The sequence below is a fragment of the Rhopalosiphum padi genome, chromosome 3 (assembly GCF_020882245.1).
Source record: "Rhopalosiphum padi isolate XX-2018 chromosome 3, ASM2088224v1, whole genome shotgun sequence".
Classification (NCBI taxonomy): Eukaryota; Metazoa; Arthropoda; class Insecta; order Hemiptera; family Aphididae; genus Rhopalosiphum; species Rhopalosiphum padi.
The window spans coordinates 50,853,970-50,879,471 of record NC_083599.1 but is presented as its reverse complement, the minus strand read 5'-3'; the positions used below and the strand labels follow the sequence as shown (position 1 = coordinate 50,879,471).

Sequence of the window (25,502 nt, the reverse complement as noted above, 5' to 3'; positions counted from 1 at the left end):
CCAACGGATCACCGGCTTTCGCCCTAGGATAGTAGGATCAATCGTATATATATATAATAATGTTTTTATTGAATGTCACCAATTCAAGACGTCTAATAAAAACATCAAGAGCATAATATATTGTGGTTTGAGAATTGGTATATGGGTTATTCTGTCTCATTACTGTCCACCATTTAAGATTAAATTACTACTTCCCAAAGCCTGCCGACAGACCTTTAAATCTCAACGAAATCACATGCGTATTTACTCCTGTAAAGACATTCATAGTGTAATTTTTAAATGTGAAGCTTCAAAGTGGAGAGAACTCAAAACAATATACGATTTGATAATACATTTAATAATATAACATTATATAATATCACCCGTTTATGAGAAACTGAATATTCTATGGAAATTAATAAAAAGACTTATTTATATATATTATTCGATCCCTATTGAAATCAATAAATATAGGTAATTTAATACTTTGACAGCCTACAATTTAAAATTCAGAATTACATTTAAATTTAGTAAAAGCTTTTACTCTAGAGTAGTTAAAATAATGAAATATATATATTATATTATATATTTAATACTTAATAGTTCTGCGTTTTGTTTTTAAGTTGACGACTTTAATATTTCTTGAATATTAGGTCACGGATAAAAAATGTAGTCGAACAGTGAACGCATCACACTTTAAAAGAACCACAATTTTAAATTACCAATAGATTAGCAATCAATTATAAATCACCGAAATTGATAAAAAATAAATCTCGATGGACCCAATAAATATACTACTTGAAAACTTAAAAAGCCGCTCTCTACGATATAACATTATAATTTATAAATAATATTATATATTTATATATAGATAATAAAATAAATACCCACTTACCTGCAGAGTTATATAAAATCGATCATGTCAACAGATATAACCTGTCAAACGTTTTGTTCTATACCAGATCAAGATAAATTGAACATGCATATCATCTTATTTGTTTTGTATAATAATTCCTTATAAGAAAGAAAGAAAAAACAAAACAAAAACACTACTTATATTAAATAATACTGTTGGTATAATGTATTATGTAAATATTCTATTCACGACAATAACTTCATACGTTTCATACCTATCCTATATAAATAATTTATCTATCTAAATAAAGAGCTATTAGATGAGCTATTTATTTATTTATTATTTTATTATGTATAATATAATGTAGGTACGCTTTGTGTATAAGATATTTCACTAAACAGTTTAATATACCTTTATGTAAGTCACTACGCGTCGGCATTGCTAAATATGCTGAAAATAATTTTCACTAAGGACATTTTAAAACCGTTTTTCATTCTTTTAAATCGTATAATCTGTTTTGGAATTTGATGGGCGCTTTTTGTTTGTAGACGAATGGAGCTTTGATGCGTTTTATTCGTTTGTCGTTTTTCCACTTGTCATGCGACCTCATCTCGATCAATAGCAAAAACCCTGAATATAAAAAAGTCGATTAGTGTTGTACGTAAGTTTATGAGATATAGGTATTATTTTATATCTAGTGGAAATCGTAGGAAAATGTGCGAGTTATATCTATATAATACATATTAATATTATATATTTATACGATTAAGTACCTTAGTACCTATATAGCCCATGGGTATCAATAATTGCGTACCTGCTAAAATCGAGCCGATCGCCAGCACATAAAACGCTCCTTGTAAAGTTTTCATGGACATGGCTATGGTCAACTGCTTATCGTCATCTTCTTGCTGGGGCTCTGATCCTTCTAGTACCGGCTCTATGACCACAGACGCTGCGTCGAATTTTTCCGATCCCATCAGCTTGTCGTTAAGTTTCTGGTACTCTTCTTCGGTGATTTTTGATAAAATACCACCCTCGAACAGTCGCATCAACCTAAATAATATTCGAAATTATAATTATGTAATACCAACGTGTTATTTTGTACAAATATATTTTATAGGTAGGTACACGTTTACGTACGAATTTCCTGCCCGATTTATATTAAAAACATATTTTTATATAGCTTTTGAGCATTACGATATAAATAGGGTGTTCTATTTAACGTAAATATTCATTATTTTAGAAAACATTAATGTTTTTGAAAATATTTATTTTACTTAATTTTAATAAGTCGTTATAAAATAACGTTTTAAAAAAATATATGTTTTTACTATTTTTATCGTAATCATTTTTAAGTTTTTAATATTTTGAATGATTACAACATACATTTTTAGGCAGAATATTCAGAGCATTTTGATTATTAAAATTAAATTCATACAAATATCTTAATATTTTATGTTTTAGTTTTATAAACTTATTATATAACTTTATAAGTACATTTTTTATGAGTGGAGTACCATTTTATAAGGTACCTGTTTACCACTCTACGAGATACATCTCTACCATTCCACTTCACTCGTCTAAACTTTAAACACTTTAACTCCAAAATTAGATTTTTATAAATAGAAAAACTACAAGAAAATATTTTTAAAAACAATAATAGTTTTTGAAATAATGAGTATCTTGTTAAATGGATCACTTGGTACACGTGTTGCTCGCGTATATACGTAGAGCCGACGAGAAAAATGTACCTAATTATCCTGATTATCTGTTATAGGTAGAACTTCGAAACACCATTCACTTATATAGTGTAATGCTGTTTCGAAGCTACTACGATAAACGAATTTATATTATTATTATTGTATTAAACGCGTTTAAAATGTATATGTATATGAAAAATGTTACTATTACACGTCGTCAAAATTATCTCTGTAGGGGCACGCTCGTTGAAATGCAATAGCCGAATATCTTGTGTTTAGCTTTTCACTTAGATGAAAATGTTGGGCACCTGCGTATAAACAAAAACATATTATATTTATGAATTTTATACGAGTAGATACATACATATATCTCGTGTAATTTATAGGTGTAAAAATGTCGTATATAGGTAAAGGAATTTTAGGGAAAGCTCTTAAAAAAATCCATTATTATGAGTTATGAACTCTTATTATTGTTACTATTTTATACTTAATATAAAAGTAACCATAACTCAAATATAGGTTAAACATTTTAAAGTTAAAATAATATGTTTTTATTAAATGTAAATTATAAATTTACATAAAAAACTATACACCATGCGTTAAACACACGCAAAATAGAATATTTATGATAAATTATCAAAACAAAAAATAAAATTGTATACATAATATAAATATATATATAAATACGAAATTTAAATCACTTGTGGATCTTTCTGCAATGTTTAAATGTTTTTATAACAAATAAAAGGCATTAACCTCCACCGCGATTCATAAATTCATAATTTATACAGGTAAATCGATAAGAGGACGACATACATATAACATTCCCTTATTTTTAAAGGGTTTTATATGGACAATTTGAATATAATTTTGACGAAAAATAAAATTTTAAGAATATATTTTTAATACCAAATAATTCCAAGTAACTTACAAGTAGTTCAATGTATGTATACAATAGTTGGTATTTTAATAATAAAAAAAAAAAAAATAGTTGGTTGTTGATTGTATAGATTATGATATAATTTTTCACAATGCGATTACGGACTGTCATTATGTGATAAAAGATATTGTTTTGTACCCAACAAATCACACGATTGTGGACACAATTTAAGTGTAACGTTATCAAGTTGTGTGACGCAGTCTACCGAGACCCGGGATTATAAATTTTATGATCGTTTTATCTCGTATGGATAACTTATGTAAGGATTGACTACTCCACGGTTTAAGATAAACTATATACCTCCTATAGTCCTATATGCTATATGTGAAGTATATCTTAAACCGTGAACCACACAATATTAATAAATAATAATGATAATAATGATAATGTTGATATAAATACAAATTATGATGTGATAATATTAATGTATATAATCACATTGACGTTGTGTTATAATCTAGAGTATTATGATTACACAAAAAGTTTAATATCAAAAACTACAGTATTAGAAATGTTGTACAAATTAAAATAAGAATCGCTCAATATACCCATTTAAATTTATATTTTTCCCTCTATAATGATAATTAATTGTTTTTAAATATCGTAACATGTTTTTGTAATTTTTATAGCCGTTATAAGTTATAACTCATTTTATTAATACTCTGCATTAACACTCATTTAATAAGCTCAGAATTTCCATATTATCGAAGTATTTATAAATTTGGCAACATTTGTTTGCAATCGTGTCGTTTTCGGCGGTCCACTATTATACTATTTATACTGTAACCGTCTGTAATCGTGTTAATAAAAAGGTCGCCTCGATAAGAACCGTCCACAATCATATTATTTTGATGTAGGTATTATCGGTATGGTCCGAGTGGTTGTGTTTTTCACGCGAAACGGTTTTCACAAACAATTCATGGGCGTGTGGCATGCTCTCAATGCAATCGTGATCACTTCATAATTAAACGTTAATCGTTTATTGTATATCTATTATCTATGCGGCGTGCTTAATTATATTATCTGTAGCGGCTTTAATACCTTCGTTAAACAGTGTGAATAATAATATTCATTCATCGCGTGTCACATATAATTGTTGGTGTCTTACCAAATCGTTTGATATCGTAGTAGAACGTCTCTCGACCTCCTATAACGGCGTAATTCTTGTTGTCCCTGACTAATTGCATTCCTTTCTCGGTAGACCCTATAAGATATTCTCGTTGACGGGTTACGAGCTGTGACAACTCTTCGTATACTCCAGTGCCGTTCTAAACGTTTCGCGCGGTTAAGTATGCAATTGATATAAATATGTATATTATGTGTGCGCATATATGTCTGAGTGTCTGTATGTGTACACATTTTAATTAATTGTTAGGTATACGACGAGTATACACAATAATATAATAATATTGCAGTCGGATATTCGTCAAAAGTGCGTATATAACATAAACGAATGCACATTCTTACTTCCAACATTGCTTGCGAAGCACTTTGAACTTCGACCAATAGTTGAAGGCCGGAATCACGCATAGCTTCCGACAGTTCATTTAATGTATTGATAGGCGGTTCTGTCAATGATAAAAGGATTATTTGAAGACATTAAACATGACGTATTATAACTACAACACCGGGAGCACATTTTGTTGTTGTTTTTTTAATAAAATAATAATATTTACTTATTTATATTGTTATATAGTATTATTAATCATATAAACTCATATTATTTAAGTACAATAAACATTTGTTTATTCTATAGAAAATAGTTCAAATTCAGAATTATGGTTAAATAGTTACAGAAAAAGTAATAAAAAATAATTACCTTTTGGTGGTCTTGCTAGTATTGACGTTAAACTAGCTGAATACATATCGCCAATCACGTATGTAACTGATAACATTAATAAACCAGCGACAAATCGGATTTTATTATTTTCCGATGGAATAATTGCAGCTGTTAGGATAGGTATCAATCAATAGTTAGACAATGTTATAAGAAATAATATATAAAAAATATTATGAACGTTATGAATGTTATGATAAAATGGTTCAGTTGAGCGCAAGGAAAGACTTTCGAAAACCATTGGAAATGTGAAAGAGGAAGTGGTTTTTAAATTTAAACTGTTTAAAGTATTTGGGTATTTTTATTATTATTGGGGCAAACAAGGTTAATCACATATTGTTAATGTACATATTATTGTTGAATAATTAAATAATTCTTCTCAAAATACCTCTTGGAACAGTGGTTTCCAACCTAAATTTCTAATGTAAATTTTCAGAAATTTCACGGCCCCGACTCTTAAATTAAAGTTTAGAAGACCTTTTTTTTATCTTAGTGATACTTTATTTACAACTAATGACTTATTTCTTTTTTTCCATCATGTTGAAAATAAAATATAAGTCAACTTAACAATTAATAATATTATTTTTAAATTTTTGAATACAGTTTAATTTTAAATTTAAATATTATAAATAATATATATTACGAATTATATTTGGATTCCATTATCCATTATCGAAGGTCGACAAATAGCTGTAAGCCGTGCGAATTAAACGTTGAATCTATCAATATTGTAATTACCTGCAAAGAGGTCAATCATTATAAAATATTCATAAAATTGTTATCGATGGGTGATCGTCCGAAAATTAATTTATTGTTTTCAACTTGTTTCCACTTAAACAATATACCTACAATATAAAAAAATGTAACAACTAATTAATAACAATCGTCAGTGAGTTACTATCATATCATTGTCACTGATCTAAGAGACAAGAGTTATGAATAATGATTGATAATTTTCATCCTGTAATCATGATAATTGATAATATAGACCTAAGTTCCAAGGTTTTAGAACTCTTTTACAGTCTATACATCACAGAAAATATATTAATAGATAGGTCCAATGTTATCTTCTAAAATTCTAAATTATATTATGACTACGTAATTATCAATAGCATTTAAACACCATCGACATTATTAAGTATAAAAGTTATTTGAGTAATATTTATGTTGATAATTTACTGCAGTAAAATTAATAACCATTAAAATCTAATATAAGCTTATAAATATATTTTCATCATTTATTTGAGTACATTTAATGAAAATATTGCCATCCAGAGTAATTAGCTCTTGTGGACCACCCTAAATGCGGCCCTGCTTAGTATACGTATATTTTATTTTAACTATGAAAAGTATAGTAATTGACCAACCTGCAGAGGTACGCAGTTATTTAAACACAATGGTGAATAATCCGACAATTATTATTGTTTTCTAAAATAAATTTCTATTGACATATTAAACAAGCCCATGGGGATCCTGTAAGCCCTTCGCTACACTGCCTATGCTACACACCAATGAACGATTGATATTTAAATCAGTTTGACAGGGATACAACATTATTTAAAATTGATTATATAATATGGTTTTATTTAATTATACTGAACATCATAATGTACATAGATTGTAGAGTATTACGTCAGCGATTCACAGTATATTTTTGAATTTTTCTATATGTTGGTTTTATGCATAGGTGCAATTTTTTTTTTTTGTTTAAAAGACTAATAGAAATCCTAGGCCACCGAACATATGCTATCCGCGATATTATTGGCAGAGAAACGTTTTCATTCGGAAAAGTGTATATTAAATGTTCCTTTCACGTGATAAAAACGGAATACGATGACTGCAGGCAACATGATGTATTATAATATAATAGTTCTATTGTGCCGCTTTTTGTTCCAATTTTGCACTTCATTTTTATTACTTTCATTGAACGTTCACGTACGTACCAACCTAATACCTATATGTATATAATATGTATGTATGTGTATGTGTGTGTGTGTGTGTGTGTGTGTTTGTGTGTTAACTGTCAACGTCAAATAGACAACCACGCCGATAAGTGACAATAAGACGTTGAAACGGAATCGACCGATATATATCTATACGGAGACAGTTGGTGTCTTTGACTGGTTTCTTAACCTCTCAGTAGATTAAAGAAATTATTTGTCTAAAAAAATTGACGGATAACTTCATGTATTTTAATTTATTTTACATTAAACGAATTATATTTGAAAATATCAGATTTTATTTATATCTAGAACAATATTATGTTGCAAAATTTTCTAATTATTGTTGACACTTTAAACACTTTAAACATACGAATACGAAGTCTGGGAAAATCTACTTGTACACAGAATTAGCCATAATATTATTAAATGGCTACATAGTTTATAATATTATGTTTAATACCTTGCAAACTATTATACATGATCGTTATAAAATATAATACAAGTATATGGTAATATAATACTGGGTACCGGTGGTATGTATAAAATGATATGGGCATAACCGTTTTTGACCAAACCGAAAAGTTTATTATTTATTTTATACTATACGTCATATAGAACGGTATTAAAAATATAAATACATATTATGTAATATATTTGTTTAGCTAAAAAAGAAAGGGTATGATTTTGGTCAAAAAGGGTCTTGCTTACAAAATGACGTAATAGATTTATTTCTATTTATACAATATACTAATATACATATTATAAATATAAATTGATATTTTAAAGCGCATATTTAAAATTGTTAAAACAAATGGTTATAGTTATATTTCTGAATTTTGGCATCTATTAAAATATAAGCATACAGCTAAACTGACAACGTGATGCATGCATATTAAATAAGCGTATAATGTAATTTCATAATAGTTAATGAAATACATTACCCTGTTGTAAAAATACCGTAACAGACCACCATACGCACTTCCAATATAACATAGATTTTCCTTGGGGATGGCCATCAGTCGTGTCGACCAATATGTAAAGTATTGGACCAGAAAAAATTACTGTTATCAATAACAATGGCCAGACCTAAACAATCCAAATACACATATGAATAGATGTAACTATTGACTGCTATATGTATGTAATAGTGAAAAAAAAATATAAATTGTATTCATCTATTACGTAGATATAATATTATAGTTGTGGGTATAATCGCTTTTATAATCACCGTTGTACAAAGCTGAAAGCATATTATAACTATAAGTTAGTTATATACTTATATTATGCTTTGTAAAAAGTATGTTACTACAGTTTTCTATTTAATATAGTTTAGTGTTCGTTGTATGAAATATAATAAAATAAATCAATTTTATTAAGGCGTGGTATCGAGACTATAGTTTTTTGTGGAACAGACAATTCGTTTCCTTGTCTTAATTTAAAGTTTGCTTTAGCTCCATTCCCCTTTTTGGTTAAAATATAGTTGAAAATATTATATCAAAACCACTTAGTAGTACATTAATAATATTTATAAAATATTACTCATAGTTTAGGTATACATATATATATATATATAATATTTACCTCATGTGTTTTTATTTCAGAATATTCAGATTAAAGATTTCTAATATTTTGGTTATATATATATATATATATTATCGAGTGATAAATGCTAAACAGGATTGATCACTAATCATACGCATCCCCTTTTTTTCAATAATACAATTGTTCAAAATCTGATTTTTGGAATATTTAAATATACTTTTAAATTGTTTGCATTACTTAAGGAGTGTTCTGTGGAAGTGCAGATTTCTATTTTTCAAAAGAGAACTCCCATTTGTACATTGTACTATAAATTATTTTACAATACATTTTTCTGAAAATTTTAACGTACAAAAATCAAGTTTCGAACGAGTAGTTTTTAAATTATTTAACTTTGTGTACTAATGATAATAGTCCTATAATAATGGATTTGGAAGATACGGGGATAATATGGTAATTTGAACATTTTAGTAATTAATATTAATATATTAAAACGTATCATTTTTAAAAATGTTACAGTATAATCAAAATTAAATCCAACATTATTCTATTTTATATTATTGTAAAATCAATTTTAAAGATGATTATACTTATGATAAACATTTTAATAACTGAAGCTCTACTCTTTCAAATGTTGAATAAGCCAGATAAAAAATTCAAAAAAACTAATTACTAAATAATTTAAAGTAAAAAAAAAAAAAATGGAAGAGATACTTCTTAAGTAGTACAACAATTCTTAAGAATTTCAAAATATGATCTTTAAGTTTGTTATTTAAAAATTCCAAATATGTATTAGAATTTGAATATTATCATTATTAAATAAAAAAAAATTTCGAATATGTTTGATGAATTATCTTATATAATATAAGAATACAATTCGTATTTTAATATAATGCGTACTATGATGTATAACTTACGGACCAATGAAATGGTCTTATCAGTGAAAATGCTTCGTTTAAACGCCCAGGTGCGTGTGTCAAGAAAGCTTCATTGTCGACTAATGTAAGGAATGAAAAATCTACAACCAAATTGCGCTCGTATGTTATAGATAAATCTCCGACGAACCAATCTGCTTCCTTTAGTATTCAATAATTTCATAATTATAATAATTTGTTGGGTCTACATTATTAAGATTTAAGAGGACGTCACACAAATCATCTAGTTTGTTATCTTTGTCTTTCGCGTGGATAAGTTATACAACAAAAACTAAGCTAACATAAACTTGATAAGACTGTGTTTTATAGTCAAAACCGTAATATAGTGTATAACATCACGATTCTCAAATTTGAAATTACTAATATAAGTGTCTATATATACTGTTATTAAAAAATAATTTTCCTATCAACACTGATATGAACTAGTGCGAGTCTGTCTATCCTGTCTTTGAAACGCTGCTTGAATCACAATTTTTTTTATGATAAAACATAATATATCAAATGTAAAAATTAGTTTTTATAACATATATTTGTCTTGTGCTTAAGAGGTATGTAAAATTAATACTCTCTAAAATGTAATTTAGTTATAAATTATCTTGTCATAATAATTATCCATAACAAAATTGTGCTAACTTTGAATGACAAAGATAACAAACTTAATTTTTATGAAAATAATTGGATCAAAGTATCAAAGTATGAAACAACAATTTTCTTTGCTTAGAAGTTAGTATATCTGAATATATAATATAATGGTTTTAATAATTATAATATGATTGTGTCACCGGTTTCCGCCAAAAATTAATTTTTCGTTTTTCGTCGAATTAGAAAAAACGTCATTCCTTTTTCTGCCAGTTATAAATTAAAGAATTTTAAAGTTTGAGAACCCTCACTTAATGATTTAATAATATTATATTTTTAGTAATTATAATGTGTATATCGTATACACTATACAGTCAAATAATAATTGTACCCCTACAGCTATTTAAATCATTACGCACGACGTTTATCAAGTTATTATACAAGTATTTACAATAATATTATAAATATATTATAACTGTACCGACAAAATAAGTCAAACAATATTATCTTATCATGACACTTATTAGTTATCTTATACTGTTCTTAGACCTATGTTTATTATGGTTTATTTTGAGATGTAATATATATATATATATCTTATATACATGGTTTTTATCCACATGCATCTTTATCTACGTAGAAAATGTTATATTACCTAATCTGTCTCTGTTATCATACTGAAACTTAACGGATTTGTTGAAATTTATAGTATTGAGTAGTTATCACTGATCAGTGGACAGTGTGTGTGATGTGTTTTAATGTGAGATAAGCACAGTTTTGTCCGCAAAAATAATTAGTAATAAACGCAAAGACCCATAAATTAAAATTAATAATTTTAAATTTAGTAAAGCGTTCAAAGATAAAAATAAAGTATGTTGGTGTCTTGGTGATGTATTAACTAACTATGTAAGGCAAAAGTATTCACAAAAATAAATTTCGATAGTGAAGTGTTGAACACGAAAAATGAACTTAATCACGATACACTTTAAAATTATATAATTTATAACTGGTGGAAAACGGAAAGCCCATTTTTAGTGGAAACCGATGACACTCAAATAATTATACCTATGACATTAATTAAAAAAAAAAAACTATAAAAACAATTTATTGTGCATACCCTTTGCCAAATTAAACCCAATACTCCTTGCATTGATGACCCGTGATCGAGTCCTGAACCTTGTGTACGATCAGGAGGATCGATGTATCTGAATCTGTGTATATAATTATATCATAATAATTTTTAGTGGGAAATGTCTTATTATCAATGAATTTAATTAAACATTTGAATGAATATATACTGGAAATGAAGCTTGTCGGCCAATAGATTTATGAGTTTATCGTCACGTCCACCCTCTACTCGGAAACTGTCGTTCAGATATTCGACGAATGTCCATGGCGGCTTCTACGAATAAGACATAATCAATTAAAACAGTTTTTAAATTACATAAGGATAAATTGGAAAACAGTGATCAGGCTGAGTATGCAATGTTTATACTTCGTATTTCTTTATAGATTATGCAATAGGTTTTAACAATCAATACACGTTTAAAATTAAAAATGAAAAAAATATTTGTATGTTGTCTATACAATTAAATGTATATACAAACCGTAAATAAATGAAATATTTTGACTACATATTAATATGTACATCGCTTGTGATTAGCATGCATATTGTACATAGCGTTTTTTAAATATATATTTATATTGTTATAGATAGGTATACTGTTATTTAAGGTGGCACGCTTTTATAGTTTTCGTGAATTTATGTATAGAAATATTCAAAGTGCTCATGGCTCTTGTATAATTTTAGTTTATTTATAACGCGTACATGTAAAACTGGAACGTTGAAATATCTGCCTTCGAAGTTCTTGTACACTTTTTTGGGTGGTGGTAACAGCGGAAACCTTACCAACCCATCCATTGCTGACCACCAATTTACCATTTTCAATGTCGATCCATATCCGGGTCTGGCACTGGCCTGACTGTAATAAATCTGGTAGCTAAAATGCATTAACAGAGATATTCATTATAGATTAGTCTGCAATGAATCGAATGAACATCATACGTATGCGGTTCAAGATATTATAGTTTAAAGTATATATATATATATAGGTTGAAACCAGTGGCGTGGCGAAGGGTTGTAGGGATAACTGAGAGGCGGTCGACTCTAGGTTTTTTATGGATGGTGGGTGGGTGGGTAGATAATGGCCAACGAATAATGATTTAGTATTTACTACGATAGGTAGTTAAAAATATAACAGTAAATGCGTTTATTAGGTTTTTGGGTGGGTGGGTTGATACCTATTAGCGGAATATTGGAACTATAGCTTCTAAACAATTTCAAGTTCGCCACGCCATTGGTTTAATCTTCCGACTATATGCGAGATACAATATTTAGATAATATTATATTATACGAGTTAGGTACCGCGCATGAGAAAAACACGCCGATTTTCTACTAACGCGTGTTTAAATTAAATTAAAACTGTACTGTATATATACGCGAATATGTCAGGGGATGAGATCCCTAAATTTATTTTTCAATTTTATTGCAATAACTCCGCTGCACCGCCCATTAGATAATGTGCGTCTTGGGAAAAAGTTATGTTGTTGATATCTTTCTCCTTGGCACCCGTCTGCCGGCTGGGGGTCTCTGTGACCCGAAAGTCGGAGCTTATAGGGTGGAAGAACTGGTGTAACGATATTGTTATTATTATTGATGAGAGGACTGCCACACTCACAATCCCGGTCTGGGACTGGTGATGACGCACACGCGCATCGCCTCCAATATATCAGCTTTGAACGTTCGACTGACGGACGACCGTAACCATAAGAACATGTACACGACGTTCCGAGACATCAAGTTACTTTTACGGATCTGCGCGAAAAAAAAAATTGCCGTCGCATTATAAACCGAGTAAATGGTAAATATTTGTACTTACTGCCGACAGCAAGTTTTCCATGAGCGCGGACGTCGATAGTACTATGTAAGATGTGTGATGTCCATCGGCTACTGCACGGCGGATATTGACCAACAGCTAAATTTTTAAACAATAAATTATTGTTTATACATTTTCAATTTATTGAATGTATACTTTGAACACTAAACTACATAAATATTGATATAGCGCAATCGGGATTTAGGAAAAATCAATGTTATATAATATATTATACATTTAAAGTTTACACTAGTAACAAAGACGCTTATCATACTTATATATTTTATTATTGTATATTATTACTGGCAGGCAATAATGATATAGAAGCATATTTATTATCAATAATTAGCCATTCACTCAAGTATTGCGTTTGTATAAGTATTTAGTATTGCTGTATAAAATACGATGCACGGATAGCTTGTTGTATGGAGGGCAATTATATTATATTGTTTTATTATAGTGATGGATAACGATAGAATACTTTGAATTGTAGGTACCATACATTTTAAACTGGGTCAATAGGATAATGAATATTCATTAATATTATAAAAAAAATATATGTATGTATACAATATAGATACGTCAAGTTATTTTAGTAACATTACGATAAAAACAAACACAATGGAAATCATTCATTATACTACAATAAACAATTTAATCTAATGAAAATACACATCACGTACATATATATATATATAATTTTTTTGCGCACTTGGCATATGAAAAGTATATAGGGTGATACTGATTTATAGAGAGCACAATTACTCACATTTTTCTGTTTTATAGTACACGTTTTATTCAAATTCTGATTTTTTAAATTTTTAAGTTTACTTCTACACCATCATATCTTCAAGTAATCGAAGTTCCTTTACCATTTAAAGATTGTTCTGTATCAATGTCAACTTCTTTTTACAAATTAAAATCATCTATTTTTATAAATTTTAAGTAAATAATTTTTCAAAAAATGTCGATTAATCATATAAATAAAAATTTGAACAAGTAGTTTCTGATTTATTGAACTTGATGTACAATAATAATAATATATTTTCAAATAATAGAATTATATATGGGTATTTGAAAATTATAGTTATTAATAATAATATATATATAATATGCATTAGCATTTAAATATAATTTAACTATTAGACTATAGATATGGTTTTTTTAGATGTATTTTAGATTTGGTATTATATTATTATTAGTTGGTACATAAGTTTAATAACTCAGAAACTACTCGTATTTAACTCGAATTTTGATTTTTGATGTATAAATAAATGCAACAACAGTTTCAAAAATATAATGTACTGAACAGTTTACAGAAAAATGTGATTTTGACTTTAAAAAAAGAATTGTGTTTTTTTAAATACATAATATAAAAATCTAAGTATCTGAAAAAAGGTCTTAGAGTATACAACAATTTTCAAAAATTAAAATGCATATAGTTATGCGGGTAACCAATATTGATGAATAACCTGTTTACATACGTACTGTAACATTCATTTCATTCTATATATAAATTAGACATTATAAATACACACTATAGAGTTTATCAACATAAAATCAACACTCTACTCCTTCAAAATAGTTATGTATTATAAAAATAATACATGGCATTCATCATCAACACGAGCAAACTCAAAGAAACATTTAATTACTAACAACTACTATACAATAAATCATTTAGCAAATTACTAATTAAAATATATAAGAAACGATGTTATAGAGTTCTAAGCCTTACTACGTGTCTTTTTAATGATAATAATCTCTTGCAATAGTGAATAGGAGGAATATAAGGAATTTAAATCCTTCTATATGGATAACTAATTAGGCGTACTACGTTACATATGGAGTACATATGGCACATTAGTGTACTTTTAGTAGGTTTATACTGTTTTAGGTCTGTAGTAGCAAGTTCATTCGGCGGAATAGTATAAGATATTTTGATATTTACATTTATTTCAATGTAAATTAGGATGAAAAGTTTTATCGAGTTTATTTCGACAAAAATAAATCGTACAAATTTGTATAGTAAAAAAAAAAAAATTCTAGAAGATTGTTATAATTTGGTATAGGTACTACCTACTGTATTAGGTACCCATATTGATTATAGCTGCAATAACGCTCAAAATCGCTTACGCAACATGCTCCATATAGTTTCTATTAGCCCTATATTTGTCTGTATATTATTTAGTGTACATAATATTATGTTACCGATTGTACGTGATCCTCGGTCAATAAAGCATGGTGGGTCGTTGTTACACCCCTTCCGTGTAGGGACTTAATTGTATTACTCAGGAAATCGGCAGCAGCATCTTTATGAATAAATATACAATATTATATACACATAATACGTATTAAAGAGATTACAAGTTACAAAATTATGCAATATAAATATACATAATGCAATATTGATAAACTATAAGATTATTCATTTATATAATATTATATAATTCAATTTTTATAGTAATTTATCGTTTTATAATGTCTAGTAGGAGTGTTTCTATATAAAATGTAATTCATATTAATATTGATAATTAATTATATTAAACTTTAGGAAAAGCGTTGTGAATGTAAAAACAAAATACCCGAATCGTCGAATCTTAATCCAATAGGATTAAAAATATTATCATATTTTATAAGTCTGTTTACAACTTGTTTAAATAATAATAATATACCATTGAAAAATAAATAGGTATTATTATTACCACTTATTATTATTATCACCCCTCAAAACTACTTGTTTAACGTTATCGTAACACAATAATGATGTTTAATATTATTACGAGGCGAGACTTGCGTGCGTCTGCATAACGGTCGATCTTAATCATTTCGTAGGTCGAAGAGTCATACATTTTTTATAATACCTAATAACATCATTGTGTCAGACCGCTTTACCACGGTATATATTATTATAAATTATTTTAGATTGAACAGATCCATGAATTTACATTACACTGCAGCGTGATACGCCAAACATGCTCACCTCTCTTATTTTCGCAGTTATATCGCAGTTATTCAAAATTTGATTTTTGAAATTTTTAAATATAGTAGGTACTTATACTGTTATACATTAGGAAAATATTTTCAAATTCTCTAGATTTTTTATTTTTCTTATAAGAAGTGTTCCGAGGAGATACAAATGTGAACAAACTTATATTTTTTAAACGAAAACTTTTGTTTACTAGATACTGTATACATTATCTAGCAGATAAATTTATTTTTAAATATTGATGTATTAAAATCAAAATTTTTAACGAGTAGTTTTTGAATTATTTAACTTATAATGTACTAAGGATAATAGGACCATATGGGTTTGGGAAATATGAATGCCTTGGTGATTTGAATATTTGAATAACTTATAAGTTATATTTATCTATCAACATTTAAATTTGTAAAAATAGCCTAAGTATAATTAACAGTTAATTCACAGGAGGTTCTTATGTAAAAAACAGAAGTATGTATCGCTTTAAGACACTGCTTAAGCAATACAAAATATTTCACGAATTCGAAAATGTAGTATTTATGTATATATTTTAAACATTAAGAAAACCAGAATTTTGAGTAAATTTATTATTAAATGAAAGGGAGGGGTGTTAATTTATTAGTGTTTATCACTATTATACCATGTAACGAATTACATGCTCGTTAAGCATAATATCACGTATCATAAAAAACATCGTATCGCGTTGAAAAACATGCATTCGGGCTCTGAATAATTGCAGTTCATGATAACATATTATATTTATATAGTCGATATGGCCACATACTTCCATATTATTGCACTTTTACTATACATATAGTTGTTATAAATTGCGGTATGGTATATATAAATCTGTGATTACACTATTACAGTAAATGTATATTATATATATATATATATATATATATATATATATATACACGTGCATACTCTCGACACCCGAGTGAACGGCCAAAGTGCAGTCGACCGTCATGGCCTCGACGATGTCGCGGATCGCGTTCGTCAAGTTCCCGTAATCGAGGTCGCGCCACCTGCCGTCGCTGACGACAGCTCGCCTTTGACGACGCCAAATGTTCGAGTGGTCGTCTCGTTCCGGAATCGCCATCGTCGCTGGGCACAAGACAACATACATAATATATATAATTTATGTTATATATTGCCGACGACGGCACGGACACGTCGCAGTATACGACACACAAATTCACTGCATATACGTACCCAGCACGACGGCGAACACCGTCAGAGCGAGCACGCACCGTTCTGCCGCGGCCATGGCTCTGCGGAAAGTGAAGTGTGTGCGGTTTTCGTTCTTCTTTCGTCCTCCGCCGCTCATCTCTTTCACACGACAAAGACGACGGGTGGTGTACTACCGATCGTCATCGCCGCCACCGCGCGTGGGTTTACCGCCACAACGAGACACACGTCCATATTTCATTGCAACCCCTATTACCGTGTCACGGGTACGAAAATATAATAAAACAATAATACTCTCGAAATGCGCGCGCGCTCGCTCACACACACACACACACACACAAAATATATAAATAAATAAAATATTTACGACGAGTGCACGAGCGGAATATTGTGTTGCCGCGTCCAACACACACACTCACTCACTCACTCACTCGCGAGCGCACGCCATATTATATCTATGATAATACTCGACTAGTTAAATACCTGTCATTTATATATGTATAATGTAATGTCTGTGTGCGAGGTTAAATATCGCCTGCAGTCTGTCAGTATTATATACATTATTAATATTAAACATAATATATATAATGGCCATGAGTCCAGCGAGTCGTCGTGTGTGTACGCGGCGTTTCGATAGCCGCGCGTGGTTCACATTATTATTATACGGTTATTAATAATTTTCAGTTTTTCCTCGTTTCAAAACCGCCGTCGTGCACGCGTACAGTGTACCTTCGTAATATTATATAATATCGATAGACGTAGTCGCGTGTCATCGTCGCCGTGACGTGCGATGACCAGTGCAGACCGCGTCACGTCGAAAAAAGAATTTAAGCCACCCGCCGCCTTCGCGTAGCTATAGTTATATTCCCGAGATTTAGCCATTACTATATATCGTTTACTATAATGCCGATGACTCGATACCTAGTGTGTTGCGCTCGAGTATACCATATCCATAACGCATAATACAACATAATAATAATAAAATGTTATGTGTAGGCCGTGTTATTGTTGTTTCTGCTGCAGCATGTTGTGTTCCGCAGCAAACGCGTCCTCGAACTTTTTGCGCTTTTTCATATCGATAAAGCATCGGCGCTCGCATTTCGGCGACGTCTCCATACAGACAGGCCACATGTACAATTAGACGGGTAGGTATATATATACCACTGTAATATATTAATATATATATATACACAGTAGTAAAAGTATACACGGTGTATATAGTATATTTCGAATAAATATATTATTAAAATATAAACTCTGGCTTTTAGGCGTGGTCACGATTTCGTGATCCGACGCGATGTTGTGCGATTTCATTCTTTTTTTTTTCCCAGCACATCGGTCCGTATATCCCTATTACATGTATATACGCAGGCGTATTATTATATACATATACATACACATCATTATTATACTGCAACCGATGCTTATGTGTATATGTATACATGTATAAAGAATCTCGATGTACGCATATACATGTATGTATATATGTATATAAATGCCACACGAAAATTACCGTATCAACCTACATACATGTATATAATATTATACGTGTTTACGCCAACGTGTATGTGTGTGAGTGCATATAATATATATACAATAAGTAATAACAATGTATAACAACGCGCGATACAATAGTGCGTAGAGAAATATGTGTAACACGACACGAATTCGTCGTACGCCACGGCATATATATTATGTGTGTGTATGTGTGGAGGTATGAGCGTATGTGAGTGTGTACGATATATACATATTATATATATGCCGTATATACCCGAGCAGAAAAAAAAGCGTTGGCGGTGGTAACTTTGGTCGCTGCAATGCGACGGGGTAGGTGGGAGGGAGGTGGTGATGGTGGGGAACTGTGTGCGGTAGGAGGGGTGAGAGGCAATAATCTCGTGATTTGTTATATTTCGTGGTTTTCGCGCGCGTGTAAGGGGATGGTTTTTTTTGTGCGAGCACGCACGTCCCTTCTATTTCAGCTCTATACCACCACACCTCAATGTCTGTACTTACACAGAGCACACACACACACACACACACACACATATGTATATATACAATACAATGCTATTCTATATATATACGCGTATATATTATAATAGTGAGATTTCCCGCAGTCATATTATTATTATTATTATTACTATTACGGTATAGAAACTCGCCCTTCGTCTGATGACGTAGGTATATATATTTATATATTATATATATATAAGCACACATATACCTATCTACCGATATATATAAAGTAGTCGGTCACCCACCGCCCTTGCCAAGGTGCGCGTGTTTCACGCAAACGAATAGTATAGTAATAATAATAATAATAATAATCATGTTATAGGTAGGTACTGTTAATATAATATATATATAGTAATATCCCATCTACCGTCGTCGTCGCCGCACAGACTGCTGCCGGTACTAATGAGTTTTCCCTCTCCGTCATTTTCCACGTTTCGCGCACGCGTACTGTTGCAAAAACGCGTGACAAAATTAATATGTACACAGGTATATGCATTATTATGTAATACCCGTGTAAGAATTATTGCGTTACCTGCAATCACCCGCCCACCCATCACTAGTCCATCAGACCACAGACCACTCAGGTTTAGTTTTTTTTTTACCCCTCGAACGGCTCGTACAGTATACAATATAATGGTCTATGCGCGTATTGCGTAGGTACGTACACCAATATACGTTTATATTTATTCGTTCATCGACACTTTGTTTTCTCTCTATACATAGCAATAATAATAATATATAGGCACAATATTATAATACGCGCACATTATCAAGAAATCGAGTGGGTTCAATAAGTCGCCCAACGTTTTTCGATGAAACATAATACACAACATACACACACGTCACACACACACACATATATATATATATATACACACAGACACACACAGACACATATATATGGTATACCTAGGTATCCATATTATACTTATAAACAATTTGTGGCCGCGGTTTTCGCCCACCTCCCTTCCCACCGCATCTGGATTCAAATCGATGTCATTAAAATGTATTCACAGTATTATACCATACCCGATTATAAATGTATATAATATTATAATAGTATAATGTTTATACGGAGACGGGACAAGACGGAATCGTATAATAATATGTTATATTGTACAATAGTTGTCGAGTAAGGAAAAAAAATTAGCATCTTCCTATACACAATGTATATTGTATACATTATATCATCGGTACACAGCACAAAAGCGTGTGTATAATTATACTATTTTCACTGCAGATAGTTGTCGGGAAATTTTCTTTTTCTTCGCGGAGGAGGTCGTTTCAAATTATTACCATTTCAACTTTAATTATACCACAGAATACAGCATATAAACGAGCACGTACATATTATAATAATTGAACGACGTCTGCTGCGGCGGCGGCGGTGCAACTGTAGTTTTTTTCGATTGCAACGCTCATACATTATGTACATGCATACATATATTATGTATATATAATATAAATGCATGTAACATGGTGGCCACTCTCGTATAGCGTACCTATGTACTCGTATATAATATGTATAATATACGATTATAATTCGTATACCTCACATATGGCTCGAGTGTGTTATAGTAAAATGGCTTCTGAAGCCGTTATAATATATATATATATATATATATATATATATATATATATATACCTTATACATAGATAGGTACAGCGTCATAATACACTAATTGCTGGGTGCAGCATCTGAATACGATTTTCTCGTACACCTATACATATATAAGCGATGTGGTCTCCCGAAGCATCCACACTCGTACCACCTTCAATCTATATACTTTTATACACGTGAAAAAAATCTAATGAGAATAACAATAATAATAATAATATAATAATAAAAAAACGCTGTAAAACGTTTCGGCGACCGCGAGTGCGTATATAGTTGTGCATGTACGCGGACTGTGATGTTTAATGTTATGTAATTACTAATTAGGAGACAGACCGCCGAATGGTCGTAGGTATGTATGATGTATATACGGGCGGCGGGATTAAAAAACGATTAAAATGATTGCCGGTTGCTGCGCGTCACATATTTATATATACGCACACACAGACACATAATATGTATAAAGTCCTGGCCGAGAGGTCTGCAGCGCTGATGGGTTATGGATGGCCGCATGGTATAGGCAGGTACGTCCCACGGATGTGTAATTATATTACACCGCACTCTGAGAGAATAAAAACAAAGAAATAAAATTAAACAAAAATAAATATAGTTTGATTTCTATTTGTGTGTGTGTGTGTGTGTACGAAGAAAAAAACAGTCGATGGCGATGCGGTTGTTTTTGGGGTTTGTCGATTAAAGTGGTGTTTTTTTTTACCTTTCCTTAACTCTACTAATCGGGGTTTGGGCGTGGCTGCAGGTTTTCTGCGCGATAATTATTACCGTGAACAGAAATGAACGCCGCGCGGCTGACGCAACGTAATAATAATTATAATAATATCGTAGCTCGCATAGAAGTTTCATTGTAGAGGTATACGAAGCCAACGAATAGGTACACACATGCATATGCCCAGTTATCGTTTTGTTTCAATAATATATTTATATGTATATGCGCCGAGCGTTTATAGAGAGGTACGTGGAATGTTTTTTTTTTCCATACAGAGTTTAGACGCGATAAACATAATAAAGGCTATAAAAAATATTTAGAAAAAAAACTTTTTCTCCATACCACAGTCGTTGCCGCGGGCGTACGATTTATAATTAAAACGAAGGGAAATAACGATAATGACGATTGTATCGAACGAACGCGCGTGCCCTCCACAACAGACCACAATAATATAGGTATATAATATTATATATATTATATAGATATATATGTAATGTATTATATAGAATAGTATTATGGTTCGACAATGTACATATACATATTATATTATTTTCATGCATTATACGATTTAATATTATGCATACATCAATACATGCGCCTAGTGTATACATATTATATATATATATATATACACCTACCTATACAGATACGTCCGACGTCGATATCTGCCAAATCAATTCACTCTTGTCGGTATTATACACAACCACATGATGTATGCATATATAGACTATACAAATTATTATAATAAAGGATATCATTAAAATATATTATATGAAATAATGATTTTGAATTCCGTAACGAATATTTATTACGCCTATTTTTCGTATTCATCAATTTTAAAATATAGACGCAAATAAATGACTATATTATTGATAGATGCTTGTAATATAAATATAAACAATATTATATATTATGATTTGGATATGGTGAGAACTTACGATTACTATTTTGAAACCTCCGATTCGTCTTCAATGTAATTGCTTGAATGCTTGATTGATAATGTTGATGAACATCATTGTTGAAATCAGTGGTCAGTGGTCGGCATCTGGTCTAAACTATTTAATACGGCTCGCTTTAAAATGATAATTGAATTGAATATTTTAAAATATTTCCTTAAATCTATACATTTTATATCTATAAATAATAATTTTTGATTGAATTGTATTTTATTTATTGTTTATCGGTCTTATGTTATGTCAATAGGTATACGATTTTTAAAAGAAAAGTGAGAAGACATTTCCATGCTTAAAAATGAAGTTTGAATTTCTAAACAGGCGTTTTTTATTGACATATTGAAGTATGTGAATGAATTTAGTATAAAACTAAAAGGTAAAAATCAACTTATTTCTGATATATTATATGGTCTTGTGTATTAAATAAGTCTTTTGAAGTAAAGTTGAGACTCATCTTGAAAAAATCAACTAACACATTTTCCTGCTTGTAAAAATCCTTTTGAATTGTCAACATTTTCATTTTCATCATTTAAATTTGTTAAATCTTTTTCAAGATTTCAATACGAATTTAATAATCGCTTTCGAGATTTTAAACGATTTTCACAATATTTTAAATTACTCACCAATCCATTTAATATTGAAGTTGAAGTTGTTCTTGTTGAGCTTTAAATGAAAATAAATGGAATTATAGATTTCCAATCCCAAAATATTCTTAAAAACACATTCAAACAATCACCTTTAAATTATTACACTAAACTTACATTATCATTTTTAAAAAGTAAAAATATAGCTGCAAAATATGATTGTATATTTGCATCCACATATGTGTGCGAACAGGCTGTTTCTTACATGAAAAAAAATTAAAAACCCACACCGATTACACAGATGACCATCTCGGTATCTCCACCATATTCTTAGAGCATCTATAAGTAATTTTGATGTGGAAATCGAAAAATTAGTAAACGATATTCAACAGTAAAAATCACATTAAGTTTTAATTTCATTATTCTCTAATTTGTAACTGTAACATTTTTACTAAAAATTTATTTTTTAAATAAGTCAAAAAAGATTTAGATTGATATTCGGTATTTCCCATTTTGATAGATATGTATACAATTCTATTAGTATTTACATATATATATACTTGAAAACTAATACCGGCAGGTATAATGGTATACAAACAAGTAGATATAATGTGAAAACTTTTCAAATTAATCATTAAATTTAATCCATTTTGTGTAAGTTTTATACCTAAATAGCCTCAATTAATTTATTAATTATTATAAGTGGTATAGGTAAGTATATATTTATTCATTTAATATATAATGTAGTTTAATAAAGGTATACAACAAAATTTGTTACTGTTATAGATATCCTTAAGTTAGCTATAGGTTAAGATAAAAAGTATTATTAAATTTGGCGTGCTATAGCTTATAGGTTTTGCTTAATTAATTTCAATAAGACAATAATAAATAAATATATTTTATTACATATATAAATTATTTATAACTCAAGTATCATGAATACAATAAACATAAAGCTAACAATTTTAATTAAAATAATTGTAAATCATAATTCTATAGTAATGTGAAATTCGTAATAATAAAAACATAGATTTATAATATTTACAATAAAACGGTAAAAATATTCACAATATTGAAAACAGTCTACTTAAAGTCATAGAAAATATTAAAAAAAGAGTTATTTGATATATGCAAGACTTAGAAATTTTTAAAAAGAACAATTTCATTTAGTATTTTATTAATAATTATATTTGTCATTAAATGCAATATATCTTACATATTATATAATATGTAAATATAAATTAACAAAAAAATAATAATTTCTATAAGATTTATAGTTCAAATAATACAAATTTCTATTTAAAAATCAAAATTTGAACTTAATACATGACGTTTTTTTATTTTATAACTAAGCTTAAAATGCGTTTTGTATCATTAACCAAACTTCTGAAATAATCATTGGAACATAATAATTTTAGTGAATCGCCTAGTATAATATTTATTGCCATAAGAGTGGGGGTACCGTTTTTAAAGAAAACAAAATATAGGGGATGAAATATGCCAATGAAAATAAATTATAGGATGGATTATCCCTCTACTTCGACCACTGCAGTTAATAATAGTAAAACAAAATGTCTGAATAGAAAACAGTGAACTTAGTTTTAGATAGATTGCAAATTAACACTTAAAAATTGGTTTTAATAATCGTAACTAAAATATTTAAATAATCACTCTGAAGTTTTTATTACTTTAAGTTTTATATTTTATTTATAAAAATCATGTGCTTTATTTTAAAACGGCACAAAAATATATGAAGTTGCTTGTGTAGTGTACAGAAAAATAAAAATATACAATATTCTATACTCTTCACACTAATCGTTGGTTGTTAAGTGCAAACTATATATATTACTATGTAGGCCAGCCATCCAGGTATAAAAATTCATATATCTATACATTGTAATCTTTTAGGTTTCGAAGTATTATACGGTCGTGAAAATAAAAACGAAAGCTTTGAACACTGCAATCAACGACTCACGACTAATGCATTAGTGTAATACTGATTATAGTATGATTTAACTCGTAATCATATGACATGGTATTTATATTATGTATATTATGATAAGTGATAACAATATGAACATCGAACAAACTTCATGCGATTATATTACTATATAATGTCACATTGAGGTTTATAGTAGTATCCCATTAATGACCAATGCGATAAGTACCTAGATACCTACCTATACAGTAC

The 25,502-nt window shown here is 29.5% G+C and overlaps 1 protein-coding gene across 3 annotated transcripts; it reads right to left on the bottom strand.

The window, feature by feature from the left end:
* Window positions 1–1,123: 1,123 nt before the first annotated feature.
* Window positions 1,124–17,790, bottom strand: LOC132927704 (ionotropic receptor 40a). 3 transcript variants are annotated; one of them, XM_060992297.1, is made up of 16 exons: window positions 17,444–17,790; window positions 17,156–17,335; window positions 15,457–15,557; window positions 13,249–13,344; window positions 13,048–13,184; window positions 12,137–12,308; window positions 11,607–11,710; window positions 11,426–11,519; window positions 9,712–9,870; window positions 8,197–8,341; window positions 5,295–5,423; window positions 4,943–5,043; window positions 4,584–4,743; window positions 2,747–2,843; window positions 1,650–1,888; window positions 1,124–1,465 (listed from the first exon to the last, which is right to left on the bottom strand). In XM_060992297.1, the coding sequence occupies exons 1-16, from the start codon at window positions 17,556–17,558 to the stop codon at window positions 1,326–1,328; spliced, it is 2,169 nt and encodes a 722-aa protein (XP_060848280.1). In that variant the 5' UTR covers window positions 17,559–17,790; the 3' UTR covers window positions 1,124–1,325. The 3 variants fall into 3 exon arrangements, with proteins under 3 accessions (XP_060848280.1, XP_060848282.1, XP_060848283.1); XM_060992299.1 differs by lacking the exons at window positions 4,584–4,743; window positions 4,943–5,043 and having other exon boundaries at window positions 17,444–17,788; XM_060992300.1 differs by lacking the exons at window positions 4,584–4,743; window positions 4,943–5,043; window positions 5,295–5,423 and having other exon boundaries at window positions 17,444–17,785.
* Window positions 17,791–25,502: the final 7,712 nt, after the last annotated feature.